The following is a 25,628-nucleotide window of genomic DNA, read 5'->3' on the forward strand; positions in this document are numbered from 1 at the left end:
TGTTTATATTTTTGTTGTTGGGTATAAGAGTTCTTTATACATTCTGGATACTAGACCCTTATCAGATATATGATTTACAAATATTTTTTCCTGGTCTGTGGTTTGGCTTTTCACTCTGTTGTTAGTATTCTTTCATGAGCAAAAGGTTGTCATTTTGGACATGTCTAGTTTATCTATTTTTTCTTTTGTTGCTTTTGTTCTTTTGGTGTCATATTTAAGAAACTGTTTCTTTTTTTGCTTTTGTTCTTTTGGTGTCATATTTAAGAAACTGTTTCTTTTTTTGCTTTTGTTCTTTTGGTGTCATATTTAAGAAACTGTTGTCAAATCCAAGGTCATAATCCCTATGCTTTCTTTTAAGAGTTTTATAGTTTAAGCTCTTATATTTGAGCTAAATGGTCTTAATTTTTTTTACAGAGTGTGAGATAAGGGTTTATCCTCATTCTTTTGCATGTGGATATCTAGTTGTCCCAGTGAAATTAGTTGAAGAGACTATTCTTACCCTATTGAATAGTCTTGGTATTGTTGAAAATCAGTTGGCCATAGGTGCACTGGTTTATTTCTGGACTTTTAATATTCCGTTGATCTGTATGTTCCAGTACCATATTGTTTTGATTACTGTGCATTTGTACTAAATTTTGAAATTGGGAAGTGTGAATTCTCTAACTTTGTTCTTTTTTTCCAAGATTGGTGTGTGTGTGTGTTTGTTTCTATTCAGGGTCTCTTGCAATCCCATATAAATTTTAGGATCAGCTTTGATAAAGAGTGCATTGAATCTGTAAATTGCTTTTGGTAGTGTTGCCATCTTAATATTAAGCCTTCCAGTTCATGAACAAGGAATGTCTTTCCATTTATTTAGATCTTCTTTAATTTCTTTCAGCAGTGTTTTATATTTTTCAGTGTACAAGTCTTGTAGCTCCTTGATTAAATTTATTCCTAAATATTTTATTCTTAATTGATACTCTAAATGGAATTTTTTTCTCATTTTAATTTTTGGGTTGTTCGTTGCCAATGTGTAGAAATGCAGTTGATTTTTGCATATTGATCTCGTATCCTGAAACCTTGGTGAACTCATTTGTTAGCTCTAATAGTCTGTGTGTGTGTATTGTTGCGGGGGTGGGGGGGATTGTTTTGGACTGCATACAGGATCACGTCATCTGCAAATAGAGATCATTTCTACTTCTTCCTTACTAACTTGGATGCCTTTTGTTTCTTTTCCTTGCCTAATTACTCTGACTAGAACTTCCAGTAAAGTGTTGAATAGAAGTGGCGAAAGTGGCCATCTTTGTCTTGTTCCTGATCTTAGGGGGAAAGCTTTCAGTCTTTCACCGTTCAGTACAATGTTAGCTGTGGTTGCTTCAAAATACCCTTTATCATGTTGAGGAAGTCCCCCTCTATTCTTTTGTTGAGAGTTTTTGTCATGTAAGGGTGTTGGATTTTTTTCTACATCGATTGAGATGATTCTGTGTTTTGTTTCCTTCATTGTATTAATGTGGTGTATTGCACTGATTGACTTTTGCATGTTGAACCACCCGGTGTGCCTGAGATAAATCCTACTCGGTCATATGTATAATCCTTTTAATGTGCTACTGGATTTGGTTTGCTTGTATTTTGTTGAGAGTTTTTGCATTTATGTTTATAAGGGATATCGATCGGTCGGTAGTTTTCTTGTGATGCCTTGATCTGGCTTTGGTATCAGGATAATGCTGACCTCATAGAATGAGATCCCTCTTCCTCTTTGGAAGGATTTGAGAAGGACTGGTGTTAATTCTTTAAATGTTTGATAAAATTCACCAGTAAAGCCATCTTAACTCATTGTCAGTAATAATACCTATTTTGCAGGCACTGTGAGAAGTCAGTGTTATCGTTTAATGCTTGGCACATAGCACACCCTCAAAACTTACTCTACTTGTTGAATAATATCTGCTCTGCTTTGAAATGACTTTAAGATTTGTCCTTGTTCTGTAATAAGCCCCCAGGAGTTCAAAAGATGGTGAGCACCTGCTTCTGGGATTTGAATCCTCCTCCCTCCCCAGGGGTCCATTGTGTTCTAATCCCCTCAGCAAATTGCTGTGTTACCACTTAAAGGGACTTGGTTCATTTATATTCTCGAATCCTGAGCAACTGAAGATTTGCTAACATTTGCTGAGAAATTCCTAAATATGACTTGAGTCGAAACATCAACGGTGAACTTGAAAATAACAGAAGTAAATAACCCCCCCACACACACACACACATACAAAACATACTACTTTTGGCGTGCTTGTCACATAAATTAATCTATGTATTCCATGGCCATAGGCAGACGCTTCTCTTTTCTTTAGAATACCTAACATTTGTTGGAAATTGGTATCAATGTTGCCATCCCATTATTCATGCAATCACTTTTTTAGAACCTTTAAGTCTTTGTTTTTTTTCCCTTTATGCATTCCTGTGATTAAAGAAAAAGCCACTAAACTTATTTCTCAAACTCTGTTTTTGAATTTTCTGTATCTTCCCAATTCCTTGAGATTTACTAACTTTTTTCACCTTCTTGTATGTAAAGAGCAATTCGAATGACTTTTGCTAGTTGCTGCCTCAGATTTCTGAATTTTTAAACACTCGATCTATCTTTTTCCTTTTTGCTCTCTTAAATAGCTGACATAGATCTGTTGAGATCATAATCCTGTGGTTAAATCCCCTTGAGAGGTGTATCTAGGGCATTAGTTTTCTTCTGTTGATCTCATATTAGATGCCAGCCTTGTTTCTTCTGTTATCTAGTAAATGTTTCATTGAATTCACTGTTAATATTTTTGGTACAATACGGTTTCATATGCTTTGTTAAATATTCTAGGAATACATTTTTTCTCACTGTATTCTTGTTTTTTTCAAAATTGTGTGTACTTTGAACAAGTAAATAGGATTGCATTTTAGAGGCAACAGAGATGTTTTCAGTTTAAAGTAATCTTTTCCTAAAATGAAGTATAATTTTATAAATTGTCTCTGAATGTGTCAGTGTCATAAGTTTGCATTTGTATAGACTAGCACTGCCCAATAGAAATAGGATGCAAGCTGTGTATGTAATTTCCCAGTGGCCTTATTTTAAAAAGTCGACAGAAATAGGTGAAATTAATTTTAACAATATATTTTATTTAATCCAAAATATCATTTCCACATTACTCAGTATAAAAAAAATCATTAAGATAGTTCACATCCATTGTGTGTTTTATACTTACATCTCCATATGGTGTAAAATTTTCAGTGGGAGTACTTAATCTGTATTTAGATTTCGTAAGTGTTATAGTTGAAAAAGTAAATTCACATGCTCAAGTTATTCTAAACAAGTTTTCCAATAATTGGATCGAGTATCAGTTTTTAAATTTACATAATTAAATAAAATAAAAAATTCTGTTACTCTGTCACACTCGTCACATTTCAAGTGCACAGTGACACGTGGCTAACGACCACCATAGTCCGTAGTGCACTTGTAGTTTTCAGACTGTAAGGCAAGCCATACTATGTAGCCGTTGAAGGGGTTATTCTTGTCTTCTCAAAGTCAAAAACATCCATTTTATCTTCATTCTGGTTTCCCACGCTATTTTTGACTAAACCCCTACGTCACTTCACTATTCCCTAGATGCTTCAGTGTTGACAGTCAGATTATTGGTTCCTTGTATTTTTTTTGCTCTGCTACAGTCATTCCTGGATCTTGCGAGGGGTCCTAGCACATCTAGTTGCCTCCTGAGATGCATGTAGGTGGTTGGAGAAGAGGAAATTCTACAGTCTCATGGTGGAATTGATGCAGTGTGGTTTAGAGGCTCTGATATTGGATGTTTGGCAGTTTGCATTTAGTCAAGAAAAACCAGGCCCTACCTCCTGTTTTTATAGGAAGAAAACATAGGCAAGGTGGTTCTTGGACAGGTGGACAAATTCAGTTTACAGTTGCAAGTCTCCATTTGACTCTTGCCAGGGGAGAGAGAGCTTAGGGTTACCAGGTTTTTTCAAGAGAAGCCCAGAAATCTAGGTTGTTATATGAATTGTTCCGATTTTAAAAGGTTATATGAATTCCGATTTTAAAAGGTTATCAACTAATTCAATTTTATATTTAAAACACCACAAGTAATGAACAAACCATGTCTGTAGGCTGGATTTGGCCCTTAGGTCACCAATTGATGGCCTCTGGTCTAATACATACTGGTAATCAGCATCATTGGTGCCGGGCCATTCTACACAGAACATGAATGTGCATTAAAATCCCAGTAGTCACAATGGCTGTTCTTATATCATCCCACCCTGCCTTGTTTGCACTTCTCTTTTGAAACATGTTCGATGTATCTGAGTTGGGTTATAGTTCGTAGGTTTGGATTAGAAGGAGTCAGTCACTGCTTACTACTGACATACGGTGAGAATCAGGTCTGCCACTGAGCGTAGTGATGTTGCGACCTGCACAACACAAGCAGTGGGGAAAGCGAGGGAGGCGGCAAGGGCTAAAGTCTATTATAGAAATAAAGAGACCAGAGACTCAGAATGCAGAGAAACCACAGAGAACCAAGGGACTCACAGCCTCAAGAGACTGGAGCCCCGAATCGGGTCGTTGTGGGTATTTATTGCTTTTTTACAATAGGCATCACATGATTCTGGGCAGGGTCTGTAAAACTCTTACACCACTAATACAATTTGCATATTTCCAATACCCAATCATATTGTACCAAAGCAACCTGTGCATGCTGTCCCCGCATGACCAAGGTGCGGTGTATACAATCCCTGGGGGAGCAGGTCTCTCAGAGCAATTATCCCATGAGCTAAGCGGGAGCGAGGTAGTTTCGCTCAATTAACGTTCCTTAGCACAATAGGGTGCTGGACATTTGAAGCATGCGTCAGCAGCTTCCAGAAAACATTGGAGGAGGGGCATCCCTCCTAGTTTCAGAAGCTAACTCATGGGGGTCCTCGGGGTCCCGTCTGGCTTAAGTCATCCCTCCCTTGAGGAAACTTACTCGTCTTTGACTGCAGACCCAACATACTGGGACCAAGAGAGGAAACCTATAAACTCAACCCCTAAGAGGGACAACCCCGCAACCCTCTTTCCCTAAGGAAAGGATGGTAGGGACAAACGGTTAGGATGCTGTGTGACAACACAGTGATGCTTACATTTTTCTTCTATATTAGAAGTAGGAGGAAGCATATTAATAGCATTTTTATTTTTTTAATTTGCTATATAAAATATAATTTACTATGTGTGATACTATGTATTAATAGTTATTTTACTATGTATTTACTCTTTTACTACATGACATTTTTTTGTTATGTATCAACTACTATTCTAAAAGCTTTATATGTATTAACTGATTTAGTGCTTACACTTACCATACAAGGTCAGTATCTTTGTTATCAACCCCATTTTGCAGGTGAGGAAATTGAGCATAGAAAAATGAAGTAACTCATTCAGGATGACAGCCAGGTGGTAGTAGAACCAGAATTCGAACCATGGCAGTTTGGTTTCTGAGACATACTTGTTCTCTTATTTCCCCGTCTCCCCCAGTCCCGTCTAATCAATCATTCTTTATTTTTCCGCACACCTTGCAGATGACCTTCCCTGTAGCCTGTACTGCGAGGAGAGCAGTGCAGAACGGGCACAGAGGCGGGCACAGTCCTGGTCTCCAGCAGCTGATGATGTTTTGGCTGTTTGCAAAAATGGAGAGGTCGCGATCACAGCTATCACAATGAAAAGACCTGATTTTCTTTCATTTGTCTAAGTTTTAAGACTACTACAGTGAACACATGTATACTCTTTTCCTACATTCACCAATTATTAACATTTTGCCATATTTGTTTCTCTCTCTCACCACCATTTGAGAATTAGTTCAAATGCTTTATGCCTAAAGACTTTATTCAGCATGTATCGCCTAAGAAAAAGGGCGATATGCAGTCCTTTAAAAAAATTGTTCTGTAGAATTCTTAGCTAACTTTTTCAAGCAATTTGTAGTGATGCATAGAAAGAGGTTGAATTTAATGAGCCAGAGTAAATGTTAGTCTTCCAGGATATATAGACATCACACATGATTGCATACTTTCCTCTTAGACAGGGCTCACAAGCACAGAACGCTTACAGGGGCCAGGCAGGAAATGTGAATGAGAGCAGCAGGCCTGGTGGGGACTGTGCCGAACTGGGCGGGCCTGTCCTGGAGGGAGTACCTGCATTGCTGCAGGTGACTCTTGCCACGCCACATGGAGAGAGAGCCCAGGGTTTTCCAGAGAAGCCCAGGAATCAACATTTTTACATGAATTCCTCCAATTTCAAAAAGTTAGCAATAAATTCAACTTTTCAAAAAAATTGGTGAATATTGGGGAACAGTGTGTTTTTCCAGGACCCATCAGCTCCAAGTCAAGTTGCTGTTTTCAGTCTAGTTGTGGAGGGCGCAGCTCACTGGCCATGTGGGAATCAAACCGGCGACCTTGATGTTATGAGCACTATGCTCTGACTAACTGAGCCAACCGGCCGCCCCTCAATTTTATTTTTAAAGTGCAATGCGGAATGAACAAACCATGTCTGCAGATTGGTTTTGGTCCTCAGGTCACCAGTTTATCACCTCTGGTCTAAGACACTGGTAACCAGCGTTATTGCACACAGAGGGCTCTCTAGAGCAGGGTTCTTAGTCTTTTCGGTGCAGTGGACCCTATTGGCAGTGTGGAGATGCCTATGGGTCTCTTTTTGGAATAATGTTTTTTAAGTGTATAAAAAAATTTACATATGACTATGACTACAAAGAAAACAATTGTATTGAAATATAGTTATCAAGATATTTTTCAAACCCCAAATTTGACACATGCCTTTTTATTAGTGCATTAAACAACAATCTAGTGGTAGGTCTGTTGTTAACTTCCATAATTTTTTTTTCCTTCCTTTTTTTTTTTTTTAATTAGTTTCAGGTGCACAAAACAATGTAATAGTTAGACATTTATCATTTATATCCCTCACACAGGAAAATGAAGTAACTGTGTCAACCCCCCTCAACTTCCATAATTTTTAAGTACTGTGAGAATAAGTGAGATTTTGAGATAACTGTAATAACTATAAAATAAAATACCTGATATCTATTGGTGGCAGGGTCCAGGTACTGCTAATACTACTCTGCTTTGTTGCCTACATTCCTAATTGAAGGTAATATTAAATTTCAACTAGAAATTGATAAAAACAACGATGTCATTTTCCCTTCATGCTTAGTAACCCCCAACAAATCTCAGGCTAAGAACCCTTGGTCCAAAATAATCCACAAGCTTTCCTTTTAGTAGCGTAACAGTAGCAATATAATGTTATTGAGTATAATTAAGAAAGATACCGTCTTAGAGTTTATCTGTCTCGACAGTTAACTTCCTGGTTACTGAACTTGATTCTGTGGTTTTCTTTAGAGCGTTATCATTTGTCTTACAAAATTGTGAGAACAGACAGTCGCCTGGTACGCAGCATTCTGACAGCGCATGGATTTCATGAAGTAAGCTCATTTTTACTACCTCACCTGATCTGTCCAAAAGCTGAAAATCTTAGCCACCTGACGGTTAGTTAACAGTGCAAACTCTAGAAGTACATGGGACCAATGTGTAGTGATGATGCAGAACTTGCATTGAATTTGAGTGGCCTTACCAGTTTCTCCTTGCAATTCATGGAAAACATTTTCACATGATTTTTTTTTGTAAAAAAGATATTTTTCTTGCTATGTTTTTAGTCTTGGGCTAGAGCCAGAGTTACCCATAAAGAATTGTCTGTTACCCAGTTAAGGTTCTTTGATTGCAAGCAACAAAAACAGACTCTGCCTAACTGAAACCAAAGAGGTTTGTGGGAAAAATGTACACAAGATGGCTAGCAGAGTCAGAGGAAAAGCTGAAAGGCAGGCCTTTGGAAGGAGAGAGACCAGGACAGCACAGGGGATTTGGGAACAGACATCTTCAGAACCATTTCTTCAGGGCCGTGCCATGGAAGTGACTCGACTCCATTCAACATCCTTGTGCCTTTCTCCACTCAGGAGTCACATTCCGGAGATAGAGTGACTCGCCCAGGTTGGGTCATGGATTCACTCCTTGGAGTAAGGGTGGGGTGGGGTGGGTCATCAGCAGGTCCTTTAAAACCAAGGGATATGTTATTCCCAAAGAAAATTGGGGAAATTGGGATGTTGACATCAAAAGGGATGGCAACGATGTTGCACAGACTTCCACTGTAGATATTTTGAGACAGTTGATGCAGGTCTGGTTGCTAGCTCCTTACCCTATGTTGAGGTCTGAAATAGACATTTTGAGGAATTTCTGATACCAGTTTATATCCTGTCTTACTGCTCTTTTTAGCTCCAGGGCTTAATATGGCGCCTATCACATCATAGGCATAGAATACATAATTGTTGAATGAATGGACAAGTGAGTGCCTATGAATGAAGGGATGGATTCTAAGTTGGTTTGCTACTAGAAGTTTTTAGTTCTGATCAGTACTTTATTCCCAGCATCTGCAAGAACGTCAGGGCACTCTGAAAAGGGAGTTTTGGACATGGGCCCTCTTCTCATGCTTTTATATGCAAGAATATTAAGAGACATCATGGACTTTTGTAGAAGGATTAATTTATTCTACTTTTTGCATTTGGGCTTTGCCCAACTCTCTCATTCTTTAAATTTGATTATCCCCATGTTCTCTGTATTCAACTTTTGTTTTGCTAGGCTCACCTACTAACTGGGCCACCCCGTGAGTACTTTGTGGATGTAAAATCTCTATGGCCTTTTCTGCCATCGCTCTTCGCTCTTCGTGGAGAGGGGCTCTGTCTGATGTTTTTTACCTCGTCTTTTTATCTGCCCTCAGGTTCACCCAAGCAGCACTGACTATAACCTAATGTGGACAGGATCCCACCTGAAGCCCTTCTTACTTCGCACCCTCTCTGAAGCACAAAAGGTTAATCACTTTCCCAGGTAATGCTCCGGTAGCTACTTTGCTCTATTGAAGGGTACCTGACATTATCATAGATTTAAATGTAAAACCTAAACTTATAGAAGAAAACATAGGAGAAAATCTTTATGACCTTAGATTAGGTAAAGAGTTCTTAGATATAACAATAAAAGCATAATCCATAAGAGAAAAATACGGATAAATTGCACCTCATCAAAATTTAATATGTCTATTCTTTGAAAGACACTGTTAAAAAAATGGAAAGACAAGCTAGAGACTGGGAGAAAATATTTGTAAAACACATATCTGGTAAAGAATTTATATCCACAATATATGATAAACTGTTAAAACTCAATAATAAACAACACTGTTTTTCAAAATGGGCAAAATATTTGAACAGATACTTCACCAAAGAAGATATAAGGATATGAAAAGATGCACATGAAAAGACGTTGAACGTCAGTAGTCATTAGTGAAATCCAAATTAAAACATGCGGGCTACTACATACCTATTAGAAGGGCTAAAAACAAACAAAAAAAGCAGACAACACCAAGTGCTGGTCAGGATGCAGTGTAACCGGAAATCTAAAAGTTTGCTGTGGGAAATGCAAAATGGTTCAGCCACTTAGGATAACAATTTGGCAATTTCTTATAAAGTTAAACACATACTTATGTGATGGTTTTAAAATGTGTCCACACATTCCTTGACATTGCCTTCAAAAGATTGAGCTTAATTTCTTGGTTTTTGAATGTGGACTGGACTTAAGTGACTGACTGCTAAATAATAGAATGTGGCAGAAGTGACACTGTGTCATTCAGTCAGCCTGATGGAAAAATTCACATGGAGAGAACTGAAGCTTCCTGCCAACAGCCAGCCCCATGTGAGTGAGCTATCTCAAAAGTGGGTCCTCCAGCCCCTGTCAAGCCTGATGACTGCAGCCCTGGCCGACCTCTTGTAACCTCATGAGAAACCCCAAAAGAGAGCTACCGTGCTCTGCCAGTCCCACATTCCTCCTGGCCCACAGAAACTGTGTGAGATAGAAAATGTTTATTGTTATTTTCAGGTGCTATGTTTTAGAATAATTTTATTAGGCAGCAATAGATAACTAATACTACTTATTAAACAAGCTTATTAAACCCAGCAATCCCACTGCCTGAGAGATGAAAATGTATGTTCACACAAAAACTTATAAAAGCCTATGTTCATATAAAAACCTGTACACAAATGCTTACAGTAACTTTATTCATAATCTTCAAAAACTGGAAACAGCTCATATATCCTTCACCTGGTGAGTAGATAAACAAACCGTTACACGCAAATAATGGATGACTGCTGACCCGTAAAAGGGAATGAAGTACTGATACACGCAACAGCAAGGCTAAACCTCAGTTGTGTTATAATCGGTGAAAGAAGCCAGTCTCCAAAGGATACATGCCGTATGATTGGTTCCCTTCATTTGACTTTCTGGAAAAGGCCACATAGGGACAGGAAACAGATGACCGTTTGCCAGGGCCTGGAGGTGACTGAAGGGTGTTCCACAGAAGGTGACCACAGAGGGACTTGAGGTGACTTTTTGGGATGTTGGAACTCATCTATATGTCGATTGTGGTGGTGGTGGTTACACAGTTGTATGTGTTTGTTCACATTCATAGAATTATACTCTAAAAATGGCAAATTTTACTGTACGTAAATTACACCTTAATTTATTCATTAGGAATAAATCTGACCAAAGAAATCCATTCCATGAAAATGATGAATAAACCTTTGAGGTTGACAAAGTGATAGATGTGGCATGTGCTGCTGTCCTCAGTAACTGCTTCAGAACTGGGAACTCTTGAGGATGGGATAACACTGGAAGACCTCTGAGTTGGAGTTTTCTGAAATGGGACTACTTCTATGATTTTTAGGTCGTATGAACTAACCCGGAAGGACCGACTATATAAAAACATCATTCGAATGCAGCATACGCATGGATTCAAGGCTTTCCACATCCTCCCTCAGACCTTCCTGCTGCCAGCTGAGTACGCGGAATTCTGTAGTAAGTGCTTGACTGAGAGCGCCCAACGCCAGCAACTGGACTTGGGTGGACTTACTCCAAGGGCTGCCTCAAGGCAGTAACCAGTCAGGGCTTTCCAAATCCTTCAAAAATTGTTTCATTCGTGAAACAGCTGCAGAGATACCTTTAAAGCTATTTTTATCCTGACTGTGTACCTGTATGTTTATTCTGAGTAAGTCTGCCAGTGTTATTTATGTAAGGACACTCGTGCAATATAAACATATTCTTAATATAGAAAGTCTCTTCTCATTGACAAGAGTTAATATCCATATAAGGATGTATATACTTCTGCATATAAACTACCTATGCACCCTTTTTGGGTGTCTCTTTTCCTTTTAACATTTAGGGAATATTCCTGTCACTTTGGTTTCTGGACCTGTGTGACTTATGTTCTTGGAAGTAGAAGTATTATTATGCATCTTTGGTGTTAGGGTTCAGAGGTACCAGTGAGTCACTCTCTCCTTGGAGTTCAGACTAAGTGAAAAATACACGTGGGAGCCAAATAGGGATCTACATGTCAGCTGTATTGCTGGTAAAACTAGATAGGGACAAGTGGCCTGCATCCAGGGGTCAGTGGGCTTCTTATTTCTTTTGCCTGGAAGTGAACGTACCTCCCCAGGTCTCAACAGAGGAGATGAGCTATTTCAGGCTTTCCTCATGGGGCAGAGCCTGACTCTCGGCTCAGTGCACAGAGAAGGTGTGAGGCACGTCTTTTGTGAGACCTAAATAGTAGTAATAATAGCTAACAGCACTTAATGAACATTTCCTTCCTGTTAGGCCTCTTCTAAGTGGTGCCTCTGCTCTGAGGTGGGTGCTATTAAAATTCCCAGTTTTATAGGTGAGGAGACTAAGGTACAGAGAGGTTAGGGAACTTTCCACATGCAGCTTGCAAATGGTGGGATTGGAGTTCAAACCCGGCAGTTTGGCTTCAGAGGCCGTGCTCTGCACCACTGATAATAGCACTTGTTGGTCCCACTGGGACCATAGGTTAACAGTTCAGTATTTTCCCACAGAGGGCTCTGAAATGGGTCACAGTAGATTGTTAGATGAATTAAGTTAAAAGGCTGCAGTGCACTCAAAACTGAAAATTTGTAGTGAAGAATTTTCGTTATGTGACTTTAGCCAAGCTCCTTCAACCTCTCTGTGCCATAGCTTTCTCCCCTGTAAAAAGGGACTTCTAAAAACAACTTGCCTCCAAACCACGGCTGACTTTGGAGTGTTGTTAGGGTGTTTCAGTAGGCTCATACATGGAAAGCACTTGGAATGGTGTCTATAGGTGCTTAATAAATGTTCAATATTATTTCCTATTTCAAGTTATGTTGAGATATATCATTGCATAATAAAAGTAAAATTACGTAATAAGCCAACATAATACTGTAGCATAAAAATGCTTCAACTAACATGTCGGCAATGTAGAACTGTTCCCCAAATGACTCCTCCTGGTGTTGGAGTCCTAATGAGAAATTAAAGTTTGGAATAATTTCCTATAAAGACTAAAGGCATCTAAGTTGAAAGTTCCCTTTCTCCTCTGCTGTCGCTTCTTCGGTTCTTCCCACCCTTTGGAGGCAGGTGAAAGGCTGGGGAAGCTCATTCTAGATGATTGGATAGACTTAGGGTTTCTCTGTAAGCTCAAGCCTGACCTGTCTTTCAGCTTATTATTCAAACTCGCATGTGTTCTGCTTTTAACAAAAATGAATTCAAAAGGTCAATAGAACACATATAGTTAATACAGTGACAATCCAAAGCCGCCACATTTAGCCCCAGGGTGGTTGTTACAGGCAAATGGGCTTCCTCACTCTCCCAAGCAAACCGCTCATTGCTGTTGCCATGCAAAGGGCCCAGCAGGGACTGTGTTTGTGAAGAGGGAGGACAGGGAAGACGTGTAAAGAGGAATCTTCTTGGTTTCCATCTTGCCAGCATACCAGTCATTCTTTGCCAGTTGCCAGGTGTTCGTGACCTCTAAACTTAAATCCACTGGGGAGAAATCCAGCATCATTAGGTTAATTGTGTTGCTAAGTTTACACATTAGGGGAGAAATCCGTCTATTCCTACCCCTCCCTCTTTCAAAGAGACTTCTTCAGAAAGTATCGTCTTTTCCTTTGGTGTCCACCTATAGCATGTTTTAACTTGGAAATTCCATTTTCTTCTTGACTCTTGTGTTCCTGACTTTCCAGTGGTTACTTGCGTGTGGGCAATAAGAGATTTTTGAGAAGGAAAGGGAGGTGAACAGGCTGGTCTTTAGACAAATGACTGCATGAAATGAGTTGGAGGGAGCAGGGAAGTGCAGTGTTCACTTTGAAGGTGGCTGAGTGACCCAGGTGAGAAGTGTAACTGTGCTGAGGTAGCAGCCAGGGTGGGAAGGATGGCAGAGTAAATGAGGTTCACTAACTGGCTGCGAGCGTGTGTCTGAGAAGCTGGAGGAGCATTAAGTCCTCATCCAGGGAGTGTAACCAGGAACGCAACGGAAGCGTGTTAAAGGGGAAGGAGGAGTTTACATTTTGGATCAGCTTTGGATTTGACGTGTCCCCAGGCACCCACGTTTTGCAGGCAGTTGTAAAGGCAGTTTTCAGTTCTGGCCAGAAATATAGATGCTAGAAGTTGCAGGTGAGGGAAGGAAAAATTACGAGAGGCAGTACCACCGAGAAATCAGAGTGGAGGTGAGCTCGAAGGTATGAGCAAGGGAATGAGGTCCCTGGGGAGGCAGCAGAGGGTTAAATCAAGAGCCCAGTGGAAGGGTAAGCTTTAGGAAGGAGGTGGGCATGTCTTTTTCTTAAAAGAAGGAAAAAAGAAAAGGAAGGTTAAGTGATGACTCAGATAAAATTTCAGAAGTAGAAGAAAGCAAGTGAGTGGGTTAACAAGGTCTGACGATTAAGTTCGCGAACTTAGTTGTCAGACCTCGTATGTTACAAATCCCAGTCTTCTTGGCGAGGAGGGTGATGAGATCACATGACAGGAATGAAGGGCGTAGGGATGGGTTTGCGTGTCTGAGAGGCGCAGAAAGGGATGGGAATAGCTTGTGAAGGGCCTTTGAAAGGGAACTCACAAGGAACGGATGTGAGTATTGCCTGAAAACACTGGAGATACCAGCCAAGATGGAGCTTGTGAGTTTATGGCTTTTTGTTCTACTAAGAGAAGACCTTAAATCCATCTCTGTAGAGATCTAGCCCAGAGATCAGCCGCTACCTCAAGAGATGTGAAAGCCTGGATACTGCCAGTTATGAGTGTGGGGTTGGAATACCTGGCATAGATCTTCCCAGACTCCTGGGCACTGTTGCCAGTTACAGTATGTGATACACTTGGAGGTCTGTGACCCTAAAGAACAATCTCGTGCCAACTCCAGCCACTTTCCTGCCGGTGGACAGCTTTCTCAGCAGGAAGGCAACAGTATCAGAAAAGCAAACTTCCCCACTCCAAACCCCAGCAGGTTTCTGTTTACTTCTCATTGGCCAGACTTGTGTCCTATGGCCATCTTTACTTGCAAGAGAGACTGAGAAATAATTCTAAGGAATGGGCAAAATTTTGATGTCAGCCAGTTAATTACACCTGAGTGGATTTCAAAGCAATCAGCAAATTTATAGAATCCTAATATTGGAATTCTAAGAGAGCTCGTTTTAAAGATGAGACTGGCTAGTTTAAGCAAATTACCTGTGGTGTAAAAGCCAGAATTCAGACTCACGTCTTTGTATTCCTGGTTCAGTGCTCTTTTCATTGCGCTGAACGGGCTGCCACTGTAGGGCCTGGGAGACACTAGAAAGAATCGCAGACCGTCTAGCAGCCCTTCATCCCCAACGGCTGCCGAGCTCTTGGCCTTGCCTATGCCTCGGACTTTTCTGGTTTCCTACCCACATTTTTAGGGGAAAAAAAAGAAAATCTTTGTTCTGAAATATAACAAGGAGAAAAGCCTAGCATGGAAGACAATTTTTTTGGTACTTAGAATTTCAAGAACATGATAAAAGTGAAGCACCAGAAGAAGCAGAAACTTCTGATAAGGCTGGTTCAAAGTAAGACTTATTAAACATGTTAGGTGTCAAACATTCCATTTAGCTAGATACTCCTTTCTCTGAAACGAGAGTTTTCTACATCTGCTTCTGAGAGTTTTCTAGTGTCTCCTGATAGGTTTGGTCGTTTTCGCAGGCATTCCTACAGCATGTGGCGCTTCCTCCTTGTAACTCTCACTGTGTCTGTAGTTACTTGATCAGTGTCTGCCTGTTCTGCCAGTCTGATCTCCGTGAGGGCAAAGACTGTGTTTTTCACTCCTGCGTGAAACTGATTGACATGGATCAATCACCTAGCAAACCAATTGGCATGGATTGGGTACTTAGAACTGTTGAATGAACGAAGGTTAGAACATTTATAATTTTTTTGTTTTCTTTTATTATTAATAGCGTCATCTGTACTCAATCCATTGTTTCCTCAGAATCTGGGGAAAAATGACACAATGAAAAAATATATATAAACTGTATACACATACATATATTCAGTGGCTTCACTGTATAAAGATTTAATTTGTTTTATGTAACTATAAATGTCATCTATAGCAGGACTTTAAAATTATTATATTTTTTGAAAGGGAATATAGTCCCATGGTACAAGACAATGATCAGTGAAAATTTTCCTTTCTCCTCTTTTCCTTAGACAACTAGTTCTCCTCCCCAGAGGTGATCAGTGTTCCCAGTTTTTTTACGTATCTTTCTAGAGACAGTCCCTGCATTTACTAGCATGTAGCTTGTGTGTATGCGAACAGATGGGAGCAGACCGTACACACTGCCCTCCACTTCCCTGTTTTTCAGTGAACAGCTTATCTTTGCGATCATTCCCTATCTGTCCATTAATGACCTTCCCATTTTGTGTGTCTGCTTAATATTCCATTATGTAGATCAGGTGCCTGCAAACTGCAGCCCTTGGATCAAAGCTGGTCTTCTGCCTGTTTTTATGCATCCCATGAGCTAAAAATGGTTTTTATATTTTTAAATGGTTGAAACAAAAAAGAAGAATAAAATTTTGTGGCATGTGGAGATCATACATGGAAATTCAGTGTCCATAAATGAAGTTTTATTGGAACACAGCCTGCCCCTTTGTTTACACTGTTTATGGCTGCTTTGGAGCTACAAAGGCACAGGTGAATAGTTGCAACAGAGACCGCATGGCCTGCAAAGCCTCAACTATTTATTATCTGGGTTTTTACAAAAAAGTTTGCCGGCCCCTCACACAGATGTAATATAGCGGACAGCTTTTGATATTATTACACAGCATTGAATAATCTTGTACATACAGCATTTCACACATGTGTGAGTAGAACTAGGGGATACATTTCTAGAAGTGGAATTGCCGATAGCGTTTTAAATTCTGGGTGGCGGTTTCATTTTCCTGATTCTGTTAGGTTGCATCAAGGGAAAAAGCAGAAGACAGGGGAGAATGGACAAGGAGACCTTCTTTTTCTCCTCCTGGTGAAATGGGCTGTGGCACTGACCACGTCAAGTGCCTGTCGGGAGCCCTTGAAAAGACAGTTTGGCTCATACCAGCGGGAGAGTCCTTTGTTCCTGCTTCTCTCTCGGGTCCTCTGACCTTCCCTAAGTGGAAGGCAGAGCCCTCGGCAAACCTCTGGGAGTCAGTGTGGTTTCTCTTCCCATGATCCAAAGGTATTTAAGGTGTAAACCTGAACCTGGGAAAGGAACAAGTCAAGGGCACCTTTTACTCACTGCTAAATTATTGTTTTTCCTCTTCGCTTGCACATTGTTTGATATTAGGTGATTTTTTTCCTATAAGCTCAGAGAAATTGCTTAAGGAAAGTGACCATATTAGGAGGTCTGGCATTTGACACATTGTCACTGCAGTGTGAGCCTCTGGAGGTCCTTTTAGTTAACGAGGAAACTTGAAGATTCATGAAGGTTGTTTGTGACAGTGATAGGCTAACAGCCAGATATTTGTCTTACTTTGTTTTCATTGTCTCATTCAAGAGGGGAAATGGTGGCAGAAATATATTAGGTAGTATTTGCTGTCATTTTGCTGTCTCCTCCTTCTCTTTCTCCTCCCTCTTTTTTTTTTTTTTGTCTCTTCCCCCCTCCTCCTTCTTCCCACCCTCCCTCCCTCTCTATCTCTTCTGTCTCTGTTTTTGTTTTAATTTTTAAGGCTAGTCCAAAAATACAGATTACTTGAGCTGCTGCCCTCCACTTAGAAATTTGGAAAATTCTTTGGGTACCTGAGTAAATAACCATTGTTAATTTAAGTTGATAAACTCATGTCCCTTCTTTCTCTTTGTCTCTCCCCCTTTTTATCTCCCAATATTTTGAGCAGATTCATATTCAAAGGATCGGGGACCTTGGATAGTAAAACCAGTGGCCTCTTCTAGGGGACGGGGTGTCTACCTGATCAACAATGTAAGTATCCAGCACATGGCAACCTCCCTCCTTTTTGTTCTTCCGTGTTTCACCCCTTGTCCTCGCTACTAGTACAGTGCCCTTTCGTTAAGCGCAGCTGTTCCCTTCTGAAATCTGCATTCAGAAGTATGAGTTGAGGGTGGGTATGAGTTGCTACTGGCAGTAACCTCCTTTCATGACGACAGTTACTCTATGGCTGAGAAGTTACTTGACCAAATTTTAGGGGAGGACAGCCTTCGGTGTCAGCAGAGAAGAGGTACCATGTGTGCTTTCAGCATACTGTCATGTTAATAATTCCTTAGCACGAAGCATCAATTGGTAGCATGTATATTTAGTTTTTATTGTGAGCAAAACTGGGTTTCTGTCCTCAAAGCCATCAAGTAAGTTAACTTTAGTTTGGTGTGGCATCCACTGCTCCTCCCTCCCTGGCTGCCTCCTCCTCATCCTCCTCTTTTTTCAAGTCATCAGTATCTTGATTCTGTGTAAAATCCTCATTAAAAGTTGTTTTGAAGTTGATTATGTATACAGAATAAATGAAATCAAATCCCAACCCCAGTCTTATTCCCTAGACTTTCAACAGTAGTTACTGTGTTTCCCCCAAAATAAGACCTAGCTGGACCATCAGCTCTAATGCATCTTTTGGAGCAAAAATTAATATAAGACCTGGTCTTATTTTAATACAATATAAGACCCAGTCTAATATAATATACTATAATATAATGTAATATAATGTAATATAATGTTATGTAATTATATATAATATAATATAATGTTATAATATAACATAATATACATTATGTTATATTATGTAATTATATATAATATAATATAATGTTATAATATAACATAATATACATTATATTATATTATATTATATTATATTATATTATATTATATTATTATACAAGACCCAGTCTTATATAATATAAGACCGGGTCTTATATTAATTTTTGCTCCAAAAGATGCATTAGAGCTGATGGTCCGGCTAGGTCTTTTTTTGGGGGAAATGCAGTAGTAACCTAATATAGTTGATTTATGTTTCTTTTCTCAACTTTGCATTGTTTGTTAATTCCCAGTTTGATATTTATGCGCTCACATCACCTCCTACCCTCCCTTTTTCTCACATTCCATCTCTGAGTTTGATTACTTTTTATTATTTTTATATTTTAAAGGTTCATAACATTTACATTCCCTTCAATTTCTTTGCTTTATCTATAAGTTGAGTAAAAAGTTTAAACTCAGTAGAAACTTCACAGCATTGGAATTCTGAAATTTATCCAATATTTCAGCCTACGTCTTTTTTCATTTCTCCTAGACATTTGGTTGGCCCTTTCACTGTGGTAACTAGTGTTTTTCTTTAGTTCAGGGAAAATTGTCTATTTTTTTGGTGTTCGTTTCTGCTTCTAGAATTCCTTTCTGAGGCATTCTGGGTCTTTCCTTCCTGTCAACTTTTCTCTCATTTTACATTCTTTTTCCCCATCTTTGTCTTCTGGATCACCAGCTTGAACTCTATTCATTTTATTATTCATTCCATCTATTGTATTTCTATATTGGCTGTCATAGTTTCCAGAAATTCTTATTTTCCCATTTGCTTTATTTGTTTGTTTGTTTTTGGTAGTAGCCTATTGTTACTTAATGGATGCAGTTTGTCTCCTGGTCTTTCTGAGGATACCAGCTGAAAGTCTTTTAAAGTTCTCTTTTGTTTGGTAACTTCTCTTGGAGTGGTCATTTTTCCTGCTGTTGGGATTTCTCAATGTCAGTGACCTTATGTGTATGGAGTCACATTTATGAACAAAAGACTAGACTGATTGAAATTGACTGCTGGCCTGGGTTTCTCCTACTGTTGTGTGGTGTGGATTCCCTGCTAGCTTCTGCCTGGACAGGAGGCTGGCCGTGAGATCTGGGCCAGGACAAAGCATGTTGTGACTGTCAGCCTGCACCTTAGTGGATGTGGGTGAGGAGCATGCCTCTTCCTTCCCCGTTGCCAAAATAGAGCAGGCCTTATCATGGAGCCCGAGGGAGATTTGGGTGATTTCTCTTTTGGGCAGTGCCACCTTTCCTCTCTTTTCTCTGTTGTGTCTGTTGAGGGATAGAGTGGCCTTAAGTTCCAACCTTGTTTCAGATCCCTGCACTCACACAAGATGTCCTCCCCAGGGTCATCCTTAGGATTTTATCCTGAGGGCAGAGCTTTGGGTGTCGGGGAAGACCCCCTGGCCTCACTACTCCATATGCTGTGTGGTAATTATCAGTCTGATGCTTGTTCCTTGGCCCACTCCTGCTCCTCATGTGCGTTCCCTACCAGCTTGGAACTTCTCAGAGGCCTCCTTGGAAGATCACTCTCACCTCTGATATTCTGGGCAGGGGCTTCCTGTGCTCTGTTTTCTCAACCTATTCCTATCTGCTTTCGATCTTAAAGGATTTCCTTAAACTTTTGGTCTGTGGTTGGCTTCTTTAACTGCTTTCTAGCCTTGTTATCATTTCATTCTTTTACAAATATCTTCTCTGTCCTTCCAGTGGGACTCTGAAAGGGAAGAGGGAGAAAGGTAGATATGTTGTGTGTATGGTCAGGACTCCATCTTAAGTCCCCCTCTTCTCTTTTCACATGGTCTGTCTGAGCTATTTCCTACATGTGCAGAAGCTATTAATAACTTTCTGAGGGGTCTTTCACTTTGGAAAATCCTTAAATTCAGTCTGGACTGAAAACTGTATTACAAAGAAGATGGCCACACCTTTTGTGCTGAAAACATACGAGTCCTTAAAATTAACTTCGTGAACTTGCCAGCATGCACTTACATTGGCGGCACTGTACAAACAGCTCGGTAAGGTTTCATAGCCTTGGTATATCAGTGACTCACAGCTGTGTTCGTGTCAACGTGTGGCGGTGTCTTGCTGAGTGGCGTTCATTATTGTTGTTGCGTGTTTTTGCGTGCTGTCGCGAGAATGCCTGAGCTTGAATTAGAGCAACGAGCAAATATTAAATTTCTTGTTAAACTTGGCAAGAGAGGAAGTGAAATCAGGGACATGTTAGTCTAAGTTTATGGGGATAATGCCATGAAGAAAACGGCAGTGTACAAATGGATTAAACGTTTTTCTGAGGGGAGAGAACGCTTCACTGATGAAGAGAGGTCAGGGCAGCCAGTAACGAGCAGAACTGACGAAAACATTGCAAAACTATGTCGAATTGTGTGTCAAAATCGTCGGCTGACTGAGAGAAGCATAGCAGATCAAGTAAACAGCGATAGAGAAACAGGAACATCTTAACTGAAAATCTTGGCATGACAAAGGTGTGTGCAAAAATAGTCCTGAAGGAACTCACTGATGAACAAAAGCAAACGAGAGTCCAAGTTTGCCAAGACCTGTTGGAGAGGCAAGACAATGTTTTGGTTCGTGTTATCACTGGTGATGAAACATGGGTGGACCAATATGACCCTGAAACAAAGCATCAAAGTGCACAATGGAAGTCAGCCATTTTTCCACAACCAAAAAAGTTCTGTCAGTCCAAATCAAGAGTCAAAATGATGTTGCTAACCTTTTTTGATATCAGTGGGATTATTCATTATGAATCTGTACCAACTGGACAAATAGTTAATCAAGTTTACTACTTGGAAGTACTGAAAAAGCTGCATGAAAAAGACGAAAACATCCTGAATTTTTCTCCAAAAATTCATGGCTCTTGCATCACGACAATGCACCAGCTCACACGGCACTGTCTGTGAGGGAGTTTTGAGCCAGTAAACAAATAACTGTGTTGGAACACCCTCCCTGTTCACCTGATCTGGCCCCCAATGACTTCTTTCTTTACCCGAAGATAAAGGAAACATTGAAAGGAAGACATTTTGATGACATTCAGGACATCAAGGGTAATACGATGACAGCTCTGACGGCCATTCCAGAAAAAGAGTTCCAAAATTGCTTCGAAGGTGGACTAGGCACTGGCATCAGTGCATAGCTACCCAAGGGGAGTACTTCGAAGGTGACCATAGTGATATTCAGCAATGAGGTATGTAGCAATTTTTCTAGGGTGAGTTCGCGAACTTAATTGTCCAACCTCATATAGGATCTGGTTCTGCTATAGCAACTACTACAGCCACAGGCCCAGGCTACGAGTCCTATTACCTGATCCTGGTCACTCTGGAGCCTTTCACTCTGGGTCTCTTGAGACAGAAGGCCCTGGTCAGATGCCTTGGATCTCTCTTTCCTTGTCTCTTTTCTGACCTTGGCGTGCAGGCTCCTGTCCGACAGCTTTTCTTTCAGCTCCATGCCAGGAGCTCCAGTGTTGTTTGAATCTCATGGACGGTACTAATTTGGGTTTGGGTTTTAGCTGCCAAATGGAATTGCTATTGAAAGTCAACTGTGGTACAAGTTTGCTTTTTATTTTCTTAGACATGAGTCAAAAAGAATAGGATCTATTCCCAGCTCATCTGGGACTTTTTTCTTTTGGAATGCTCTTTTGCCCTAGTGATTTGTTATTTTAAAACCAACATCATAAAGAATAGAAAAGTTAAACTTTCCTCGGTGGGGCTGAGAACCCCGTGCCCTGACTCTTCCCTGGATGCTGAGTCTCATAAAGGGGGTGACAAGTCTTGAGAGAATGCATTTGGCAGGCCCTCCTACTCCCTCCCACCTCTCCCTGGGCTGAATCCCTGGAGACCCCCTGCATAGATCAAAGCACTTGGCTGGACCCTTGGTCCCCCTTCCCCTCATAGAAGCTTTGGAATGAGTCTGATTCTTTGAGGTATTTGGTGGAGGTGCCAGACAGAAGCCTGGGAAGATGCCAGCAGGCACCAGGGGAGCTGGCAACATGTGGACATAATGGGAAAATATTCCCATTTCACTCTAAAACTGGAATTTTATCACCTTTTACCCAGACCTACAAACCATGTAGTTAATAATACTCTTCTCTCTCTCCTTACACACAAGGCCTAACCATTCCCTCTTTTCCATACCTGGATCCTTTCCCATGGAATATGTGACCCATTAGCCAACTGGATGAAGTAACTCTTTCCAAGGCTGCTGCCTGCTTTCCTTTTAGATTTGAGAGGTAGGGGGAGGGAATGCTCAGGCGAAGGGTCTGTGATCAGAACTAACAGGAGTGGGTGAGGGGTGTTGTGAGGGTGGGGGTGGGGGGCAGAGTTAGGTGTGAGGGCCACACGAAAACATCTTTCCCTGTCTTCCTGCTGCAGTGAGAGGGCCTCCTATTAAACATTCCCAATAATAGGCATAACCTTTTGGAAAATATCTGCAAATAGCAACTTTTACCATTACGAGAACAGGATAAAGGATAGAAAAAGCAATACTTTTATGTAATACTGAAAAGAAGTGTGAGTTCTTACAGATGGAAGCATCTCGCCGATTGGCTAACGTAGCCTCTCACTAATGTGCTCTTTAACTCTAGAAATACATCATACAGGAACAGAGTCGTGTTTGATCCAGCTCCTTCAGTAATCGTTACTGAATGCCATATTTTCCCAATTTAGTTTATTCAAATACAGGAGGGGAAAGATCTGGTGTTTTCCGATTAGGGTATGAATTTGATTATAGACGTCGTATTTAGTCATCCTTGCTTGTCTGACACATTATCCATGGTAAATACAACATTCATAGTTTCCGTGGGATTTTAAGTCACTCTATTCACTCCTGTACTTGTGAATATAATTTTGTACAGCTTTCTTGTTTCTGGTTGCTTATATGTTGTCATCTTATATGCTCTCTTTTTTCTAAGCGTTCAGCAAATACTTAGGGAGTCCCAGCTGTGTGCCAGTCGCTGCCACTCCTTGAAACCTTTTGAGGAACAGGGACTCTCTCCTCATTCGTAGGCATGTTAGAACTCAGTGCCCTGCTCCGCAGGCGCAGAGCGTGATGTGATGCATGCTGCTGAGTTACAGTACTTCGTAACCGGAACCACATAGATCCTATTGAGTTTGCAGTAATAATGACAACTAATATTTCTTGAGCATTTACTATGTGCCTACCACTGTGCCTTCCAAATATAATCTTATTTAGCCTTTATAAGAACCCTATGAGGTAATTACTGTTATTTCCTTAGTAGGTGGCACAGTCAAGATTGTAACTCAGGTCTAACTGATTCCAGAGCATAAGCTCTTAACCACTGTACCATTCTGTCTTACAATAACTTAACTGATACCATGAGCTTTACTCGTACAGTCCAGGTAGAAAAATAGATATATTTCCAACTTTTCCGATAATCCAGATTCACATACTTTGAGCTTGGAATAGAAATCATATAAAATGAGTTAACTGGGGATTGATGAAAAGGAAACAGGCTTGAAGATATCAAAAACTTTCATTAGTTTCTTATCAATATATAACAATATACAAAGAAACTATACCCAAACTATTCTTCTATGAGCTTACAACTAAATTCCTAATGCAGAGAAAAATGAGAAGTGCAGACCATTGAAAAATATTAAAGTTCCCTGAATAGTGTAAGAGATTATGTTATGCATAACTCAAAGGACATGTGTGTGCTGCAGAAGGAAAGAGGAAATGACCATGGACATTAGATGTGTCATGGAGGGAAGCCCGTTACCAGCGTATTCAGGAAAGTTGTGTAGTCATGGATCTATTGTAGCCCATAAGTCGTATTCAGCAGGAAGAGAGCTGCAGTTGTTTAATTTTAGGTTTGGAACACAGCCTGCAGCTTACTGCTTTGTAGTGTGATTGCATCAATCCTTACTAAGCTGACTCAGAATGGAGATAGTACTTGTGAGAAACTGATCAACAAATGTAAGGGGGTCAGGAAGTGGTGTGGGTGGCTGAGTGCATTAGTATGAATCAGTACTGATGTCATAGTGTTCATGTGATGCGTAGAGAAGGGGTGTGGAAGTTGTGCTCCAAGTCTGAGATAGCAGCAGTGGGAAATGAGCTGGAGCTGCTCATCGTGGTTGTGTATAATGTTATGGGTCAGAAAATTATCCATATGTGATGATAACTGTAATGTTTGGGATAGCAAATGCATTACTATAAAGACAAACTTTTGAATTTGGGGGATAATGATTTTTAGTTCAGAACTTTGGGTGAAGATGTTAATAGTGCTTCAAAGCACAGCCTCTGAGGCAGATTGCCTGGTTTCAAATGCTGCTCTATTACTTAGTAGCTGTGTGACTTTGAGCAGGTTCCTAACCCTCTCTGACTTTCCTCATGTCTAGTATTTAGATGGTGATATGCCTACCTCATGGATTTGGGTGAGGATTAAACGAAATAGTACTTGTGAAGAATTAGAACAATGCATAGCAAATGTTCAATACATTTATTAAGTTTTATTTTTTGATACAAATGTTAATTAATTATTATTCCTGTCCATGCTACTGTAGCTATTATCATCACACTTATTATTATCGCCACTTCCCTTTTGGAGTCCTTTAGTCTTATATGGATTGTGGTGACTTCCAGTTGACTTCTCTGTCTTAATCTAATCTCACACAGAGTTGTTCTATTCCAGATATTTTAATATTACTATTTACTTAATTAAGAATCCACGATAATTTCCTGCTTCCCACCATGTTCAACCTAAACTGCCTTGCCAGGGTTTCAAATCCCTTTACCATTGGGGTCCCTCCCTCCTAATTGTCTAACCATAACTTTCATTATTTCCTAATTCAGTCTTTTAGCCCCAGGCCTATGAATCTGCCCAGTCTCTGTTCTACTGGGCTTTGTGCATGCCGTCTTCCCCTGATGGCCTCCTTTCCTTTCCTCCGTATGTTTAACATTCACTTCCGCACCTACTCTTCCATCTTCCAGGACAAGCCTTTCCTGACTGGTCCCACTTAACTAGTTTGCTCTTTTACTTTGCAGGCTTTCATCTTGTACTTGCAGATATGCTCCTTTGTATTCTTTTAAATTATATAATTTGCTGTCCCTCTACCTTAATACTGAACTCTTTGGGAGTAGGGATTAAGCTTTGTGAGGGCAAGGATTATTTATATCTGTTATCTTCATCACTGTCTCCCCTGTGCCTTATACAGTATCCAACAATACTCATAATTATGTATTGTAAAAACCACTCCTTTTTCATTGAAAACTTTTTTTAAATATCTGGTTTGGCCTTTCCATACAGTGGCATAGCAGGTACCATTGAATGCATCAATGAAACATCCATTCCATTTCACAGGGGAAGGATCTAAGTTCTCTAAGCAACTTGAGGAAAGCTTTCCTTTAAGAATAATGGTAGTATTTTAAAATTTGCTTGCTATTTTACATCTGAGAGAAAGCAAGGTTTTATTTATTTTTAAGTAGCTTTCATTTTCTTAGCATATAACTATTTAATATCATGTATAT

The 25,628-nt window shown here is 40.1% G+C and overlaps 1 protein-coding gene across 14 annotated transcripts in view; it reads left to right on the forward strand.

Moving 5' to 3' along the window:
• Nucleotides 1-25,628, forward strand: part of TTLL5 (tubulin tyrosine ligase like 5) — a 241,367-nt gene that overhangs the window by 8,921 nt on the left and 206,818 nt on the right. For all 14 annotated transcript variants that reach the window (XR_012494588.2, XM_074327187.2, XM_074327192.2 and 11 more), the window contains exons 4-7: nt 7,384-7,466; nt 8,813-8,919; nt 10,805-10,935; nt 17,248-17,330. Coding sequence is in view for 13 of the 14 variants with exons in the window: in XM_074327187.2 (XP_074183288.2) it covers nt 7,384-7,466; nt 8,813-8,919; nt 10,805-10,935; nt 17,248-17,330 (404 nt within the window). In the remaining variant the exon portion in view is untranslated. The remainder of the gene's footprint in view (nt 1-7,383; nt 7,467-8,812; nt 8,920-10,804; nt 10,936-17,247; nt 17,331-25,628) is intronic.

Source organism: Rhinolophus sinicus, chromosome 3 (genome assembly GCF_057876585.1).
Source record: "Rhinolophus sinicus isolate RSI-liver-muscle chromosome 3, RSI-T2T, whole genome shotgun sequence".
Classification (NCBI taxonomy): Eukaryota; Metazoa; Chordata; class Mammalia; order Chiroptera; family Rhinolophidae; genus Rhinolophus; species Rhinolophus sinicus.